We start from the raw sequence: 12,670 nt of genomic DNA, 5'->3' as shown, positions 1-12,670 counted from the left end.
CCCTTCAGTGCAGTTCATCCATGCTGACCAGATATTCCAAACTATCCTACTCCTACTTATTCCATATCCCCCTCAACCGTTCTTATTTATATACCATCTGGACCCCTTTTAAATGTTGTAATTGTGCCCATCTCCACCACTTCCTCTGACACCTCGTTTCATAGATGCACCACTCACACCATGAAAATGTTACCCAGTCATCTCTAAACATTTTCCCCTCACCTTATGCCCTCTAGTTGTGGACTCTCTCACCCTCAGACAAAAGACCTGGGGTATTCATCCTATCCATTCATTATTCCTATTCAAAATAACTGATACATAGCCCCACAAGGGGACACTGATGGATGCCAGGAGCCATATTAAGTTAGTTGTTTCACTGCACTGTCCATGCCACGTTCATGTTCAAGCTCTCAGCAATGCTTGCTAGCTTTGGCTGTACAGGTCACCTATGTCTTATGAACAGATGTTACTTTACAGCAGAGATTTGTCTCTGGTGAAAGTTATCTCCAGTCAAGACATGGCGAAAGTTGCAAGGATAAGGCACCATGTGAGATGGCTCATCACTGCGCCCTCTCAGAACTTGTCATGTGCACGAAGACCCACTATGTTCATCTATCTTAAACACTAGCAATCCTCTTGACCATATTCACTGACACAAACCCAAATTTTGTCTCTGGAATGATCAGATGTACATCAGGAGCTGATGGACAGAAACATGTGGGAAATGCACAGGAAGGTCAGTTTGTGGTGGGATGATTCCACGCCGTCCAGAAACCTTTGTGAATGCCTCTTGACCTGAGACCAGGGCAGAGAATATGATGTGACAGGCAGAGCTGTTTTTTAAAAAAAGCATAAATGTAATCCAGTCTCTCTGCAGCAGAAAGTCAGGCAAATGTTTATTTTAAATAATGTACTGTAAATGAGTCTGCATGCAATAGCTCTGACTATATTACTAAATCTATCACATCTCGTGCGATAACTTTTTAATTTTGTAACAAGCCTGTCAGGATTTGATCTGATTATGTATTTAGTTTAATTATGCAAAATCTAATCCAGTGCATTTTTCATTTTTAAATTTTTCATAATTTAGTGTTCTTCAGACCATGAATTATAAAATCATTCCGAAAAGGCCCTTCAACCTATCAAGTCTGCATTGATTTTAAAAAAGTAACCTTAATCTCCACTAGTCTCTCTTTCCAGTACTTCATCTGTAGCCTTAAATGTTACAACATTTCACGTATTTATCCACCTATATTTTAAAAGAAACCTCAACCATCCTCCCGGGCAGTGCTTTCCAGATTCTACCATCCTGAGTGAAAACATTTTACCTCCAATCCCCTCTAAACTTGCTGCCTTTCACTTGAAAATTATGTACCCTTGTTACTTACTTCTAACTGAGGTAACTGCAGTTTTCAATCCACCCCTTGCCCCTCATAATCTTATGTAGTCGGTTCTAATATAATGCAATAGTTTTGTTCTGGTGTGATCTCATGTTATAAGAAAATCGCACAATAGCCGTGTCATTTAAACTAATGGGACTGGAATTGCATTATAACCAATACAGGTAAGGAAAGTTTGCGTTCTACAAATAACAGTCTAATTTCTTCAATTGTGTTAAAGCCAATTCACATTGAAGAAACATGCATTATAGCAGAACCGACTGTACACCTCAATCAGGTCCCCACTTGGCCTTCTCTACTTCAAAGAAAACAACCTCAGTTTATCCAGCCTTTCTTCAAAGGTAAACTGCTCCTTCCCAGGCAGCACCCTCACCAGTGCAATCACATGCTGGTAATCAGATGGCACCTACTGTGGTCTGGTTGTAGCCTAACCCAAGTCCTATACAATTCCAACATAACCCCTGTGCTCTTGTGATCTGTCTTGACTGATAAAGGCTAGTGTCCCGAATGCTATCTTTAATTACTTTGTTAACCTGTTCTGCTGCCTTCAGGGAGCTGTAGACAAGCATCCCAACATTCCTGCGTTCTTCTGAGCTTTCTAGTGTCTTGCTATCTCTTGATTACTCCTTTTGACTTGTTAACTCATCTAAAGTGTATTGCTTCATACTTAGCAGGGTTAAATTCCACCTGCCACTGATCTGCCCACCTGACCAATCTATTGATATCCTCCCATAACCAAAGATGGTCTTCCTCACTGTTAGCTACTGGCCAATCTTTGTGTCATCTGCATACTTATCATTGCCTCCATGTTTTCTTCAATATTATTTGTGTGTCGTGAGCGATTTAACAGTCCCACCCTAATTCCTGTGGTTTAAAGATAACTGGACCGTAGCAACCTACTGGCTGCTATCATGAGAAAGAGGTGACTAGTGGTGGTTTAACCTGAGGGTCACAATACCTCAGGCAATGGGAGAGATTGAGAAGGTGGGAACTTCATAGCAACCTCAGTTGGTGCAGGGATTGAATTCACGCTGATGCTGCTACTTTGCATCACAAATCACATGTTGAGCTAGTTGAGTTAACCAAAACTCCCCCAAAAAAAATAGCGCTTCACAAATTTGTTGATCTGTGTGGTACACCATTGGACATTGGCCTCTAGTCTCTCATAATGTTGAATTTGCTCTGTCCCCTACTACTAAACCAATTTTGGTTCCTATTTGCTGACTTACCTGGATCCCCAAGTGTTTTTAACTTCTTTATCAGTCTCCAATGTAAGACTTTTTTTAGATTAGATTAGACTTAGTGTGGAAACAGGCCCTTCGGCCCAACAAGTCCACACCGACCCGCCGAAGCGCAACCCACCCATACCCCTACATTTACTCCTTATCTAACACTACGGGCAATTTAGCATGGCCAATTCACCTGACCCGCACATCTTTGTGACTGTGGGAGGAAACCGGAGCACCCGGAGGAAACCCACGCAGACACGGGGAGAACGTGCAAACTCCACACAGTCAGTCGCCTGAGGCGGGAATTGAACCCGGGTCTACAGGTGCTGTGAGGCAGCAGTGCTAACCACTGTGCCACCGTGCCGCCCACTTTGCTGAAGTACATCAACTGCACCACTGTCATCTACACCCTTGGTCATCACCTCCAAATGTCAGTCAAATGTTTGGGCATGGCAAATGCTTGGAACTGTTGGTCACAAGTATGCATTTCATTTGGATTGATTTGTGAAAATTTAAAACAAAGCTTGATAAAGTTACTAACTGATTAATCTGTTGCAGTAATAAAACTTGATGCTCGCTAAATAATAAAGGTGCTTTCTAAGTTTTAAGTATTGCCATGTTGATTTTCCTAAAACTCTATTTAATTTTTTTGTAACTAGCAAATTTTGAACCATGTTTTGGATGACGTAGAAGCATTTGTCATCAAACTTCAAAAAGCTGCCGAAGCCTTCTCTCAGCTTTCTCAACGGAAGAAATCAAAGAAAAGCAAAAAGAAGGGACCAGGAGGTAAGTCATGTTTTTCAGCTTAGTGAAATTTACTTGTGCTGTAAAGTACCTAGGTATTAGAGGAAATGTGGTAGCCTGAAAACTATTTTTTGAAAAAGTGACTTTTCTCAAAATCAAAGCTGTCTAAACATGCTGCTTAGAAAATTATGGTATCGAAGCACAGTTCACATGGATTCATTTGAGAAGAATTCTCTTTTTTGCTTGTGTTCATAGCTATTTTCAATTTATTAATGAGCATTTGTGATGAAATGTCCTTGATTAATGTGTATGAATTTTGCATTTATAAGGGATATGTAAAATAGATACTAAATGGAATTTGTCTCTGATTTGATACTGTCATGATACAAACAAACACTGTTTAATGATGTGAAATTGATTTATGTACTGTTCTCTTTCGTCTCTTCCCTGTTAAGTATCCATCTTAAAATGCTAGTTTAAGAGGCATTAATATTAGAATGTTTTTTCTCTTTTGTGCACCAACCCCCTTCATTAGAGGGTGTTCTGACACTCCGGGCAAAGCCACCTTCACAAGATGAGTTCATTGACTGTTTTCAGAAATTCAAGCATGCATTTAATCTCCTGGTGAGTCATTGTTTTTAAAGCATGTAAGCTTGATTTAAGGTTGTTTTGGATATTTATAAAACCGTGCCTTTGTGTAGTATTCAGTAGTAGGTTCCTGTGTTATCACGGTTCTTTTTTGTTTGGCAATTATAATGCATACCCTAAAAATTAAGATTTCTGCATTTTCATTATTACGGTTGTGACCAGGTTCAGACAGTTAGAAAATATAATTGTTGAAGTAGTAAGGAGCAGTCTTGTGCATCTCTTTATTATAGTAAAAATATTAGCTTGAAAATCAGGCTATCATAAGAAATGTAACATTTTTTGCAGTTTGAGACCTTTTAAAAGGGTTGGTTATGACATGTTTGGATTTATTCTTCAATAAATGTTTTCTTTTTATTTTGTTATAGGCTAAACTGAGAACGCATATTCAGAACCCTAGTGCAGTTGACCTAGTGCACTTCTTGTTTACGCCTCTGAACATGGTAAGTTTACAAAATGTTGGTATTCATACAGAACAGATACTTAAATGAAAAATCAGTTGAAGACATTATCTTGGGCCACTGTCAATTTAACAGCTTTTGAATAGTCATTTGTCAAATATTTCAAGTCTGCGAATGTAGTTGAACATTTACAGCTTGTATTACCTCGCAAATAGCCTGTTGGATCGATCTCCTTCATTCCTTGGGATTCAGGCATTGTCTTAAAATAAAAAAGAACATGTGCAGCACAGAAAGACCTGTATGCTGGCTGTTTCAAAGAGCAATACAGTTGCTCCCACTCCCTGCTTTTTTTCCAAAACTCTACAATATTTTCTCAAGTACTTATCCAATTTAATTTTGAAGGCTATTTGTGAATTAATATTTAACACTCCATCATTGAATGCATGCCATCTCTTTGCATAAAAAGTTTTTCCTCATGATTACTTAGTCTTTTGTGAATCACCTTTGCTGTAGTTATCAAACAACCATCCATTAAGAGCAATTCCTTGTTACCTAAACTGTTCATGGTTCATAAACATTTTTATCTTGTTTCCTCTGAAGACTGTAATACCAGCTTAGATTAGTAATAACCAACAGAGAAAATGCTGGAAAATCTCAGCAGGTCTGGCAGCACCTGTAAGGAGAGAAAAGAGCTGACGTTTAGAGTCTAACTGACCCTTTGTCAAAGCTTTGACAAAAGGTCAGTTAGACTGGAAACATCAGCTTTTTTCTCTTACAGATGCTGCCAGACCTGCTGAGATTTCCCAGTTTTTTCTCTCTTGGTTTCAGATTCCAGCATCCGCAGTAATTTGCTTTTATTAGATTAGTTATAACTTTCTTGCTTTTCTTTCTTCCCTTGGTACTTACACCACTCTCTTAAAAATCAGGAATCCATATATTTTATTTACTGTCTTATTAATCTGGCTTCCATGCATTCCATTAAGTTTCTCTGTTCTTTCAGTCTTTAAAATGGTATTTTAAATGGATTGTCCCTGCTCATTCCACCTATCGAAAGATAACACTGCTTGAAACTGCCCCTGCCTGCATTCACCTATTGCTTTCCCAGCTACTCGCTTTCTCCCCCCTGCCCACCTCCATTTATCTCTGCCCCCTTCCACTTAAATATTTCTGACAAAGGACTTGTGCCCAAAACATTGACTCTTCTGCTCCTTGGATGCTGCCTGACTTGTTCTTTTCCAACACCACACCTTTTGACTCTGACTCAGCAGCATCTGCAGTCCTCACTTTCTCCTTGACATTTATTTTGCCACATGCACACCGTCCCACCTGTCTGACTAATTTTTGTGAAATCTATATGCTTGCTTCCTGTTTACAATAATAATTTGGAGATGCTGGTGTTGAACTGGGGTGTACAAAGTTAAAAATCACATAACACCAGGTTATAGTCCAACAGGTTTAATTGGAAGCAAACCTGTTGGACTATAACCTGGTGTTGTGATTTTTAACTGTTTACAATTAAGTTTTGTGCCATCTGGAAATTTCAACACTATATCCTGTCCTTCAGATCATTAATATGTATCAAAAACAGTAGCACCCTGGTTCTGAATCCAATGGAACTCCATTGCATGCCTCCAACTAGTCTAGAAATAAGAATCATAACTCTTCTACCCCAGAGCTAGTTTTAAAAAAAGAAATCTGGATAGCAATAACTTTTTCTATTCCATTGGCTTTAATTTTATCAATGAATGTCATATGTGATACTTGATCAAACGTGTTTTTAAAACTTCTGGGCCTTTAGTCAACAGACTGTCTTGCAGTTGTTAAGTTGCTGGTCACCCTGGACCCATCTTGCATGCTAGTGAAGCTATCTGAATTTATCCTGATATCAGGCAACTTGTGCGGAAATGGAATGTTTAGCTTTAATTGTAATTGTACAATGTAGCCATGCTCTAGTTCTCATCTCCAACAATCTGACCTTAAAGATATTTTGTATCTGTTTTGATACCACTTGCATTTGTAGTCTTTTGCTTCTTTAAAGAAAAGGAAATAGATTTTGTTTCAAAAAGAAACAGAGGTTAAAGACAGGGTTGGATTCTACTTCAGAGTGATGCATTTAACAGAAGTGCTTGCATATGGACCTTGGCATAGAGGAAAGAAAAGATAATCACAAGTTCCTTTGCTCTTCCAAATTCTTTTGTTCAATGCTTTGCCAGTAAATTTGTCAATAAAACTGATTGCTTTGCTTTGCCTTGCCTCGAGTTTGCTCAGCAGAATTCTCATGTGAGACCCAAACAAATCATATTACTGAAATGAACTGCTAAGTTAGTGTTTGTGGGAGCCTTATGATGATCCAGCAAGTTCATTTCAGTCCTTAAGTTTCCAGCCTTCAGTGCCTGGCTCGTTAAAGCAAAAGCTGCATTGCATCACTGATTTCAGTACTTCATAATCATTTATAGCATTTGTATGCCTCATTCCTAATTATCATTGAGAAGCTGTTGGTGATCCTCTGCATTGAACTGATGCCCTTGGTAATGGTGAGGGAACTCGCTTCTTTTGAGGCACTCCAGAATTTTGATCTCGCAATGATGAAAGAGTGGTGACAAGTTTCCATGTCAAGTTACAGTGTGACTTGGCAGGGATTTTGCAGTTGGTCAAGTACCTATGCACTTGATGCCTTTGTCCTTTTTGTGTTTGGAAGATGCTGTCAGAAACCTTGACAAGCTTTTGCAGTGTACCTTCTACACCATACAAATACTAAAGCCTTTCCTTTATACATCATTGATGGAAGATGTAAATGCTTAAGGTGAGGAGGGTGGTGGTCAAACAGCTGTTTTGGTTTTGATGTTGAATTTTTTGAGTGGCGGAGCTGCAAGCTGGTGACAAGTTTTCCATCACACTCTGACTTCTGCGCTTTTTGTTATGAACAGAATTTGGCATATCAGAAAGGAAGAATACAGAATCTCTGGCCTGATTTTGTAGCCTCAACTAGGGAGGTAATTCGGCAAGAATGTGATAGGTGCAGAAGTAGGCTATTCAGCTCCTAAAGTCTGCCGTATCATTCTAAAAGATGATTGCTGATCTGCCCCAGACTTCAATTCTTCCTTTGTGTCTAACTCCTTGATGTCAAAAATCTCTCCACATCCCTTTTTAAGTGCTTTCAGTGATGTAGCCTCTAACTCCAGTGAATGAAATTCTCCTGTTGGAAATATTTGTTGTCTGGTTGTTAAATGTCTTGCATGTTACATGCTACTTTGCAACCTCAAGCCTAGTCCAGGTCTTGCTATATGTGGCCATGGTCAGCTTCTTTATTGGAGGAACTGAAAATAGTACTGAACTGTCAAATGTGCTTATTAATGGCAGTCAAATTGTTGAAGAAGTGAGTACACAGCACTCCTCCCTAAAGGAACTTCTGCAGCAATGTGCTGAGGCTGAAATAATTGGTTCAGAATCCTCACTTCATGCAAGTAGGTATGACTGAGCCAAGGAAGTGTTTTCCCAAATTTCATCAACTTAAATTTAAATGGAATCCAATCCTGTGTACAGTAATGTAAAAGATGCCACTCACTTACAATTCATTTCCAAATATTTGAAAAACTAGTCAAAAGTTGTCATTTTCCTTTCCTTACTCCCATATTAAGTGACATTGATTCTAGGCAAAGGCCCATCGTTGGCTTATTAAGTGAATGAGGCCACGATGTGGCCGGCCTTCCTGGGAAGAGTTGAAGTGAGCAATGTGCTTACTCTTCTAATGTTATATAAAAGCCCTCTCTAAGATTTCTGCACCTCTTTCTTTCTACAGCCTGGCTCCCTTATTTTGTTGCTATTGGAAAATTCTGGTTGCAAACACTTTGTTTTAGCATATTGATGTTACTTGCTTTGGAACAGGATTAAACAAATAAAATCAATTGAATTAAGCCATTTTGGCATGAATACCAATGGGCAGTGCTAAAAATGTTTTGTACATTTCTGACATAGATTTAAACTCTTCTGTTATAGGTCATACAAACGAGTGGTGGCCCAGAAATGGGTAGATCTGTCCTTTCTCCTCTCTTGACAAAGGATGCTATAGATTTTCTGAATACGTGCGTCACACTTGAAGAAAGGGAAATTTGGTTTTCCTTGAATGAAACATGGACTAAACCCAGGCAAGTCAATTAGAATGCTTATGTTCTTGTGTCTAATAAAAAGATGTCATGCAAAGTGATGGGCTTGAAATTACTAATAGTTAATTTGGAGGGATGAGTAGAGAAAAGTTGAGTGAATTTGAGGACGGGGAGAGGCAAATGGAGGTGCTTGGTAACAAGAGGTTTTTGTTCTTCCTCCTTGTCTTTGTCTTTGTGTAATGTACTATTCACTGGTCTTGTAAATTTTTAATCAGAAAATATTTCTGAATAAGTTCTAGGGATAGCTAATCAATTCTGACCTGTTCAGCAGTGTCCACATTACATGAAGTAGCTTGTTAAAAGTTGACATTCTCTTATTGAATTTGCTGTGCTTCTGGTTTCTTCAAAACTTAAACATATTTCAAAAGCTATACAAGAGTTATAGCAAATGGCAATTTAATTTTGCACTAGTGGTGTCTTATTTACAGTTTTATGTGCAAAGTTGAATTTTCTGTGTCCCACCAATGACTTGAGAAATGAGCAAATTCGTTATGTACATTTGTTTAATTATTCTGAATAGCTTTTAGAAAGTGAGCATGGCAGTAGTCTAGGAAAACGGTTAGTTTTAATATAGGGTAAATATTTTATGAACTGGCACCTATGGGACCAGGAGTGTACCAGTTGATCAAACATTCCGGTTGATCAAGAGGCCCACATAATTGAAGTCAAGGCACACACTATGTAATAGAAATGTAATACATGACTCTTATACTTTTTATTATGTAACTGAGTTGTGCTTTAAATACTTACCAGCAGTGAGCCTTCTCAACTGACTACTCTGCATTCGCAGTAAGCTTGCAGTATTTGATGTATATAATATTTGTGAGATTATCATGAGTGTTGGCTCATAAGGTGCTGGTTACAATCAAGTTTGCTGTATTTCATAAGATCTTACAAGCTCTGGTACCATGCTGTCAATGACTCCTGTTTAGAGTAAACTGATGAAAATTGACAAAATATGGAGCTGTGCCCTTTTTGTAGACAAATTATCTGATTTTTATTTTGTAACTTGTTCTAGTTTGTCGTTTACTTCGACTGGGAAATCCTTTTAATGTTCAATCTTGAAAGATAACTGTCTTTCAAAATACATAATGTAGCTTGCCTAATCCTTCATATCCTCCTTGCATTAAAACCTGGAAATGTGGTCAGTATGAGTTTATTTATATGGAATGGTTACATTCTCTCAAGTTATGAACTTAAGGATGTGACTCAGTTTTGCAACATGTGCACATGGTGTCAGTGAGTGTTTCCACATGCAAGGAATTATTCGTTTTGCTAATATCCACCTTTTGGTTTCAGGTCGGAGTGGCCGAAAGATCAGTTTATTCCCCCTTACGTGCCTCACTTTAGAAATGGATGGGAACCTCCTTTATTGTCATTTTTGGGCACACCTTGTGAACAGGAACTGAATAATTTAGCTGAATCAGTGGCAAATGCAGAACATCAGCGAAGGCAAGAAGAGCAGAGGAGGCTGAGTGAAGAGGTATGAATTTGTATCACCTTAGGTTAAAATCTATCCTCAAGCTATGTCCTTACCTTCGTTGTAATGACTAATATTTTGTTTTATTGGTTATCTGGAAAGTATCTCTTTCTTGCAATGTCAAAGCTAAATGAAGATAAAATGCAAATACTGAGAATTGATAAAAGGATCATGTTTGCAGTAATATGGATGCATTTTGTTTGTGCAGTTGTATATTCCTTTGTTTTCAAAAAGAACCCTAATGCCTGATCTGTGTATCATTTGCAATAGGCTGGTATGATGTGTGTAATTTCAGTTGAAGTAATTGCTTGCTGCTGTATTTAACCAAGATGATTTTTGTAGGAAAGAGAAGATGAATTGATTGAAACATGGGAATGAAGTTTGCTTTTCAGGACTGAATGTAGGTGAGGTAGCTGATACCCATTATATTGTCAGAATCCTACCTTGCATGTCAGCTTCTAACATTTCATGACTGGCACATATAGTTTCCCCTTCTTACTAGGTAATGTGAGGTATTACTTAAAAGTTGCTTAGTAAATGTGCATAAGCTGAGAAATATTGTAGCACAAGTTAAACCCTACTTTTGAAATCTGTACTAACAGATCTTGAATTGAAAATACTATTGTCAGAAATATCTACATGGGATTTCTAAATCGGCTAAGTAGTGTTGCATGAAGGAATGGCTAATGATTTGAATGTTCCAATGGCCAGACAGTTGCATTACAGTAGAAATGTGAATCGGAAATGTGAAACTGGAGGTAACACACTTCAAAGGAATTGTTCAATGAAATTAATTTTTCCATTGGGAAATTCCTCCTATGCCTGTCAACTTCTGAAAGTCTTCAGTTAATTTGGCTACTTTAGACGTTTCTGATGAAATTAAGTAAATAGTTAATCTGGAAAATTCATGCTCTTGCACCAAAGGCACATTTGGATCCCCACAATCCCACCTTGCTTTTGAACCTGCCTGTACCCTTGAAGTTCACATGGCATCGAGTCATAGAGATGTACAGCATGGAAACAGACCCTTCGGCCCAACCCATCCATGCCGATCAGATATCCCAACCCAATCTAGTCCCACTTGCCAGCACCTGGCCCATAACGCTCCAAACCCTTCCTATGCATAGGCCCATCCAAATGCCTCTTAAATGTTGCAATTGTACCAGCCTCCACCACATCCTCTGACAGCTCACTCCATACACGTACCACCCTCTGTGTGAAAAAGTTGCCCCTTCGGGGTCTCTTATATCTTTCCCCTCTCTCACCCTAAACCTATGCCCTCTAGTTCTGGACTCCATGACCCCAGGGAAAAGACTTTGGCTATTTATCCTATCCATGCCCCTCATAATTTTGTAAACCTCTATAAGGTAACCCCTCAGCCTCCGACGCTCCAAGGAAAACAGCCCCAGCCTGTTCAGCCTCTCCCTGTAGCTCAGATCCTTCAACCCTGGCAACATCCTTCTAAATCTTTTCTGAACCCTTTCAAAAGTTTCACAACATCTTTCCGATGGGAAGGAGACCAGAATTGCAAGCAATATTCCAACAGTGGCCTAACCCATGTCCTGTAAGCTGCAACATGATCTCCCAACTCCTGTACTCAATACTCTGACCAATGAAGGAAAGCATAGCAAAGGCCGCCTTCACTATCCTATCTACCTGCGACTCCACTTTCAAGGAGCTATGAACCTGCACTCCAAGGTCTCTTTGTTCAGCAACACTCCCTCGGACCTTACCACCAATTCCTGCCTCCCTCCCACTATGTACCTGTCGCACAGGCAGGGAATGTGCACCTAGAAGCCTCCCCACCCCCATTCCTTACCCTGGGACATGATCCAGCATCCATCTTCCACTGGACCCGATCTCTGCCACAATTCTCGCTAAATACTACATCACTTAACTGCTGCCTTGCTACCTTTAAACCTATCTTCTGTGACCCTGGCGCCCAAAGCTTGCATCTTATTTTCTCACTGTTTGACATTAGCTGTTTGTGATTCTGGACCTTTCAGTTCCAGAATGCTGCAGATGACTTTTGTGAAAAGGGATATGGTTTGCCTTCATCTGACCATTCTGCCCTTGAAGAGAATTTTCAGAAATGAACCTCAGCACTATTTCAGAAGGAGTCCTGGTCGCGATCTCCTGTCAGAAATGTGGAGTGCTCTCTTTGTTTAATATAAGGGACAGAGTGCCACGACTTGGAAAATGATATGCAAGATACATACTCCCTATGCAGATCAGTCTATTTGCAATCAGTCTGTTTATTTGTACGCATTGAAGTGCCAGAATATTTAAACAAACCTTTGAACTAAATTGGTGGAAGAATAATAGTTTGTGTTGGCTTTCAGGAGTGAAATAGGTGGATTTGACCGGTATAGTGTAAAAGCTTTGGCTCAAATGGCAATATTCTTCTGAAAGATTAAGTTCAAGATTGGTGTCCCAATCCGAAGAGTTAAAGTGTGAACTCATTCACTGTCAGTGACTAATATTTAGTCCTTAACTAAAAGAATATCCAGCTGTTTACCTCGAGGATGCTTGCATATGTTGCCTTGTATTCTACATAGCAATAATGACCACTCTTCAAAGGGATAGCTTGAGTTATGAAGAACCTTTT

General features: G+C 39.2%; 1 protein-coding gene across 8 annotated transcripts in view; it reads left to right on the top strand.

Moving 5' to 3' along the window:
- Positions 1–12,670, top strand: part of eps8a (epidermal growth factor receptor pathway substrate 8a) — a 193,895-nt gene that overhangs the window by 130,866 nt on the left and 50,359 nt on the right. For all 8 annotated transcript variants that reach the window (XM_060843210.1, XM_060843211.1, XM_060843212.1 and 5 more), the window contains 5 exons: positions 3,289–3,415; positions 3,909–3,997; positions 4,387–4,461; positions 8,416–8,564; positions 9,882–10,065. In XM_060843210.1, coding sequence (XP_060699193.1) covers positions 3,289–3,415; positions 3,909–3,997; positions 4,387–4,461; positions 8,416–8,564; positions 9,882–10,065 — 624 coding nt within the window. The remainder of the gene's footprint in view (positions 1–3,288; positions 3,416–3,908; positions 3,998–4,386; positions 4,462–8,415; positions 8,565–9,881; positions 10,066–12,670) is intronic.

The sequence above is a fragment of the Hemiscyllium ocellatum genome, chromosome 23, assembly GCF_020745735.1.
Source record: "Hemiscyllium ocellatum isolate sHemOce1 chromosome 23, sHemOce1.pat.X.cur, whole genome shotgun sequence".
NCBI lineage: Eukaryota > Metazoa > Chordata > Chondrichthyes > Orectolobiformes > Hemiscylliidae > Hemiscyllium > Hemiscyllium ocellatum.
The sequence above is the reverse complement of the archived record's forward strand: the minus strand, read 5'-3'. Positions and strand labels throughout refer to the sequence as shown.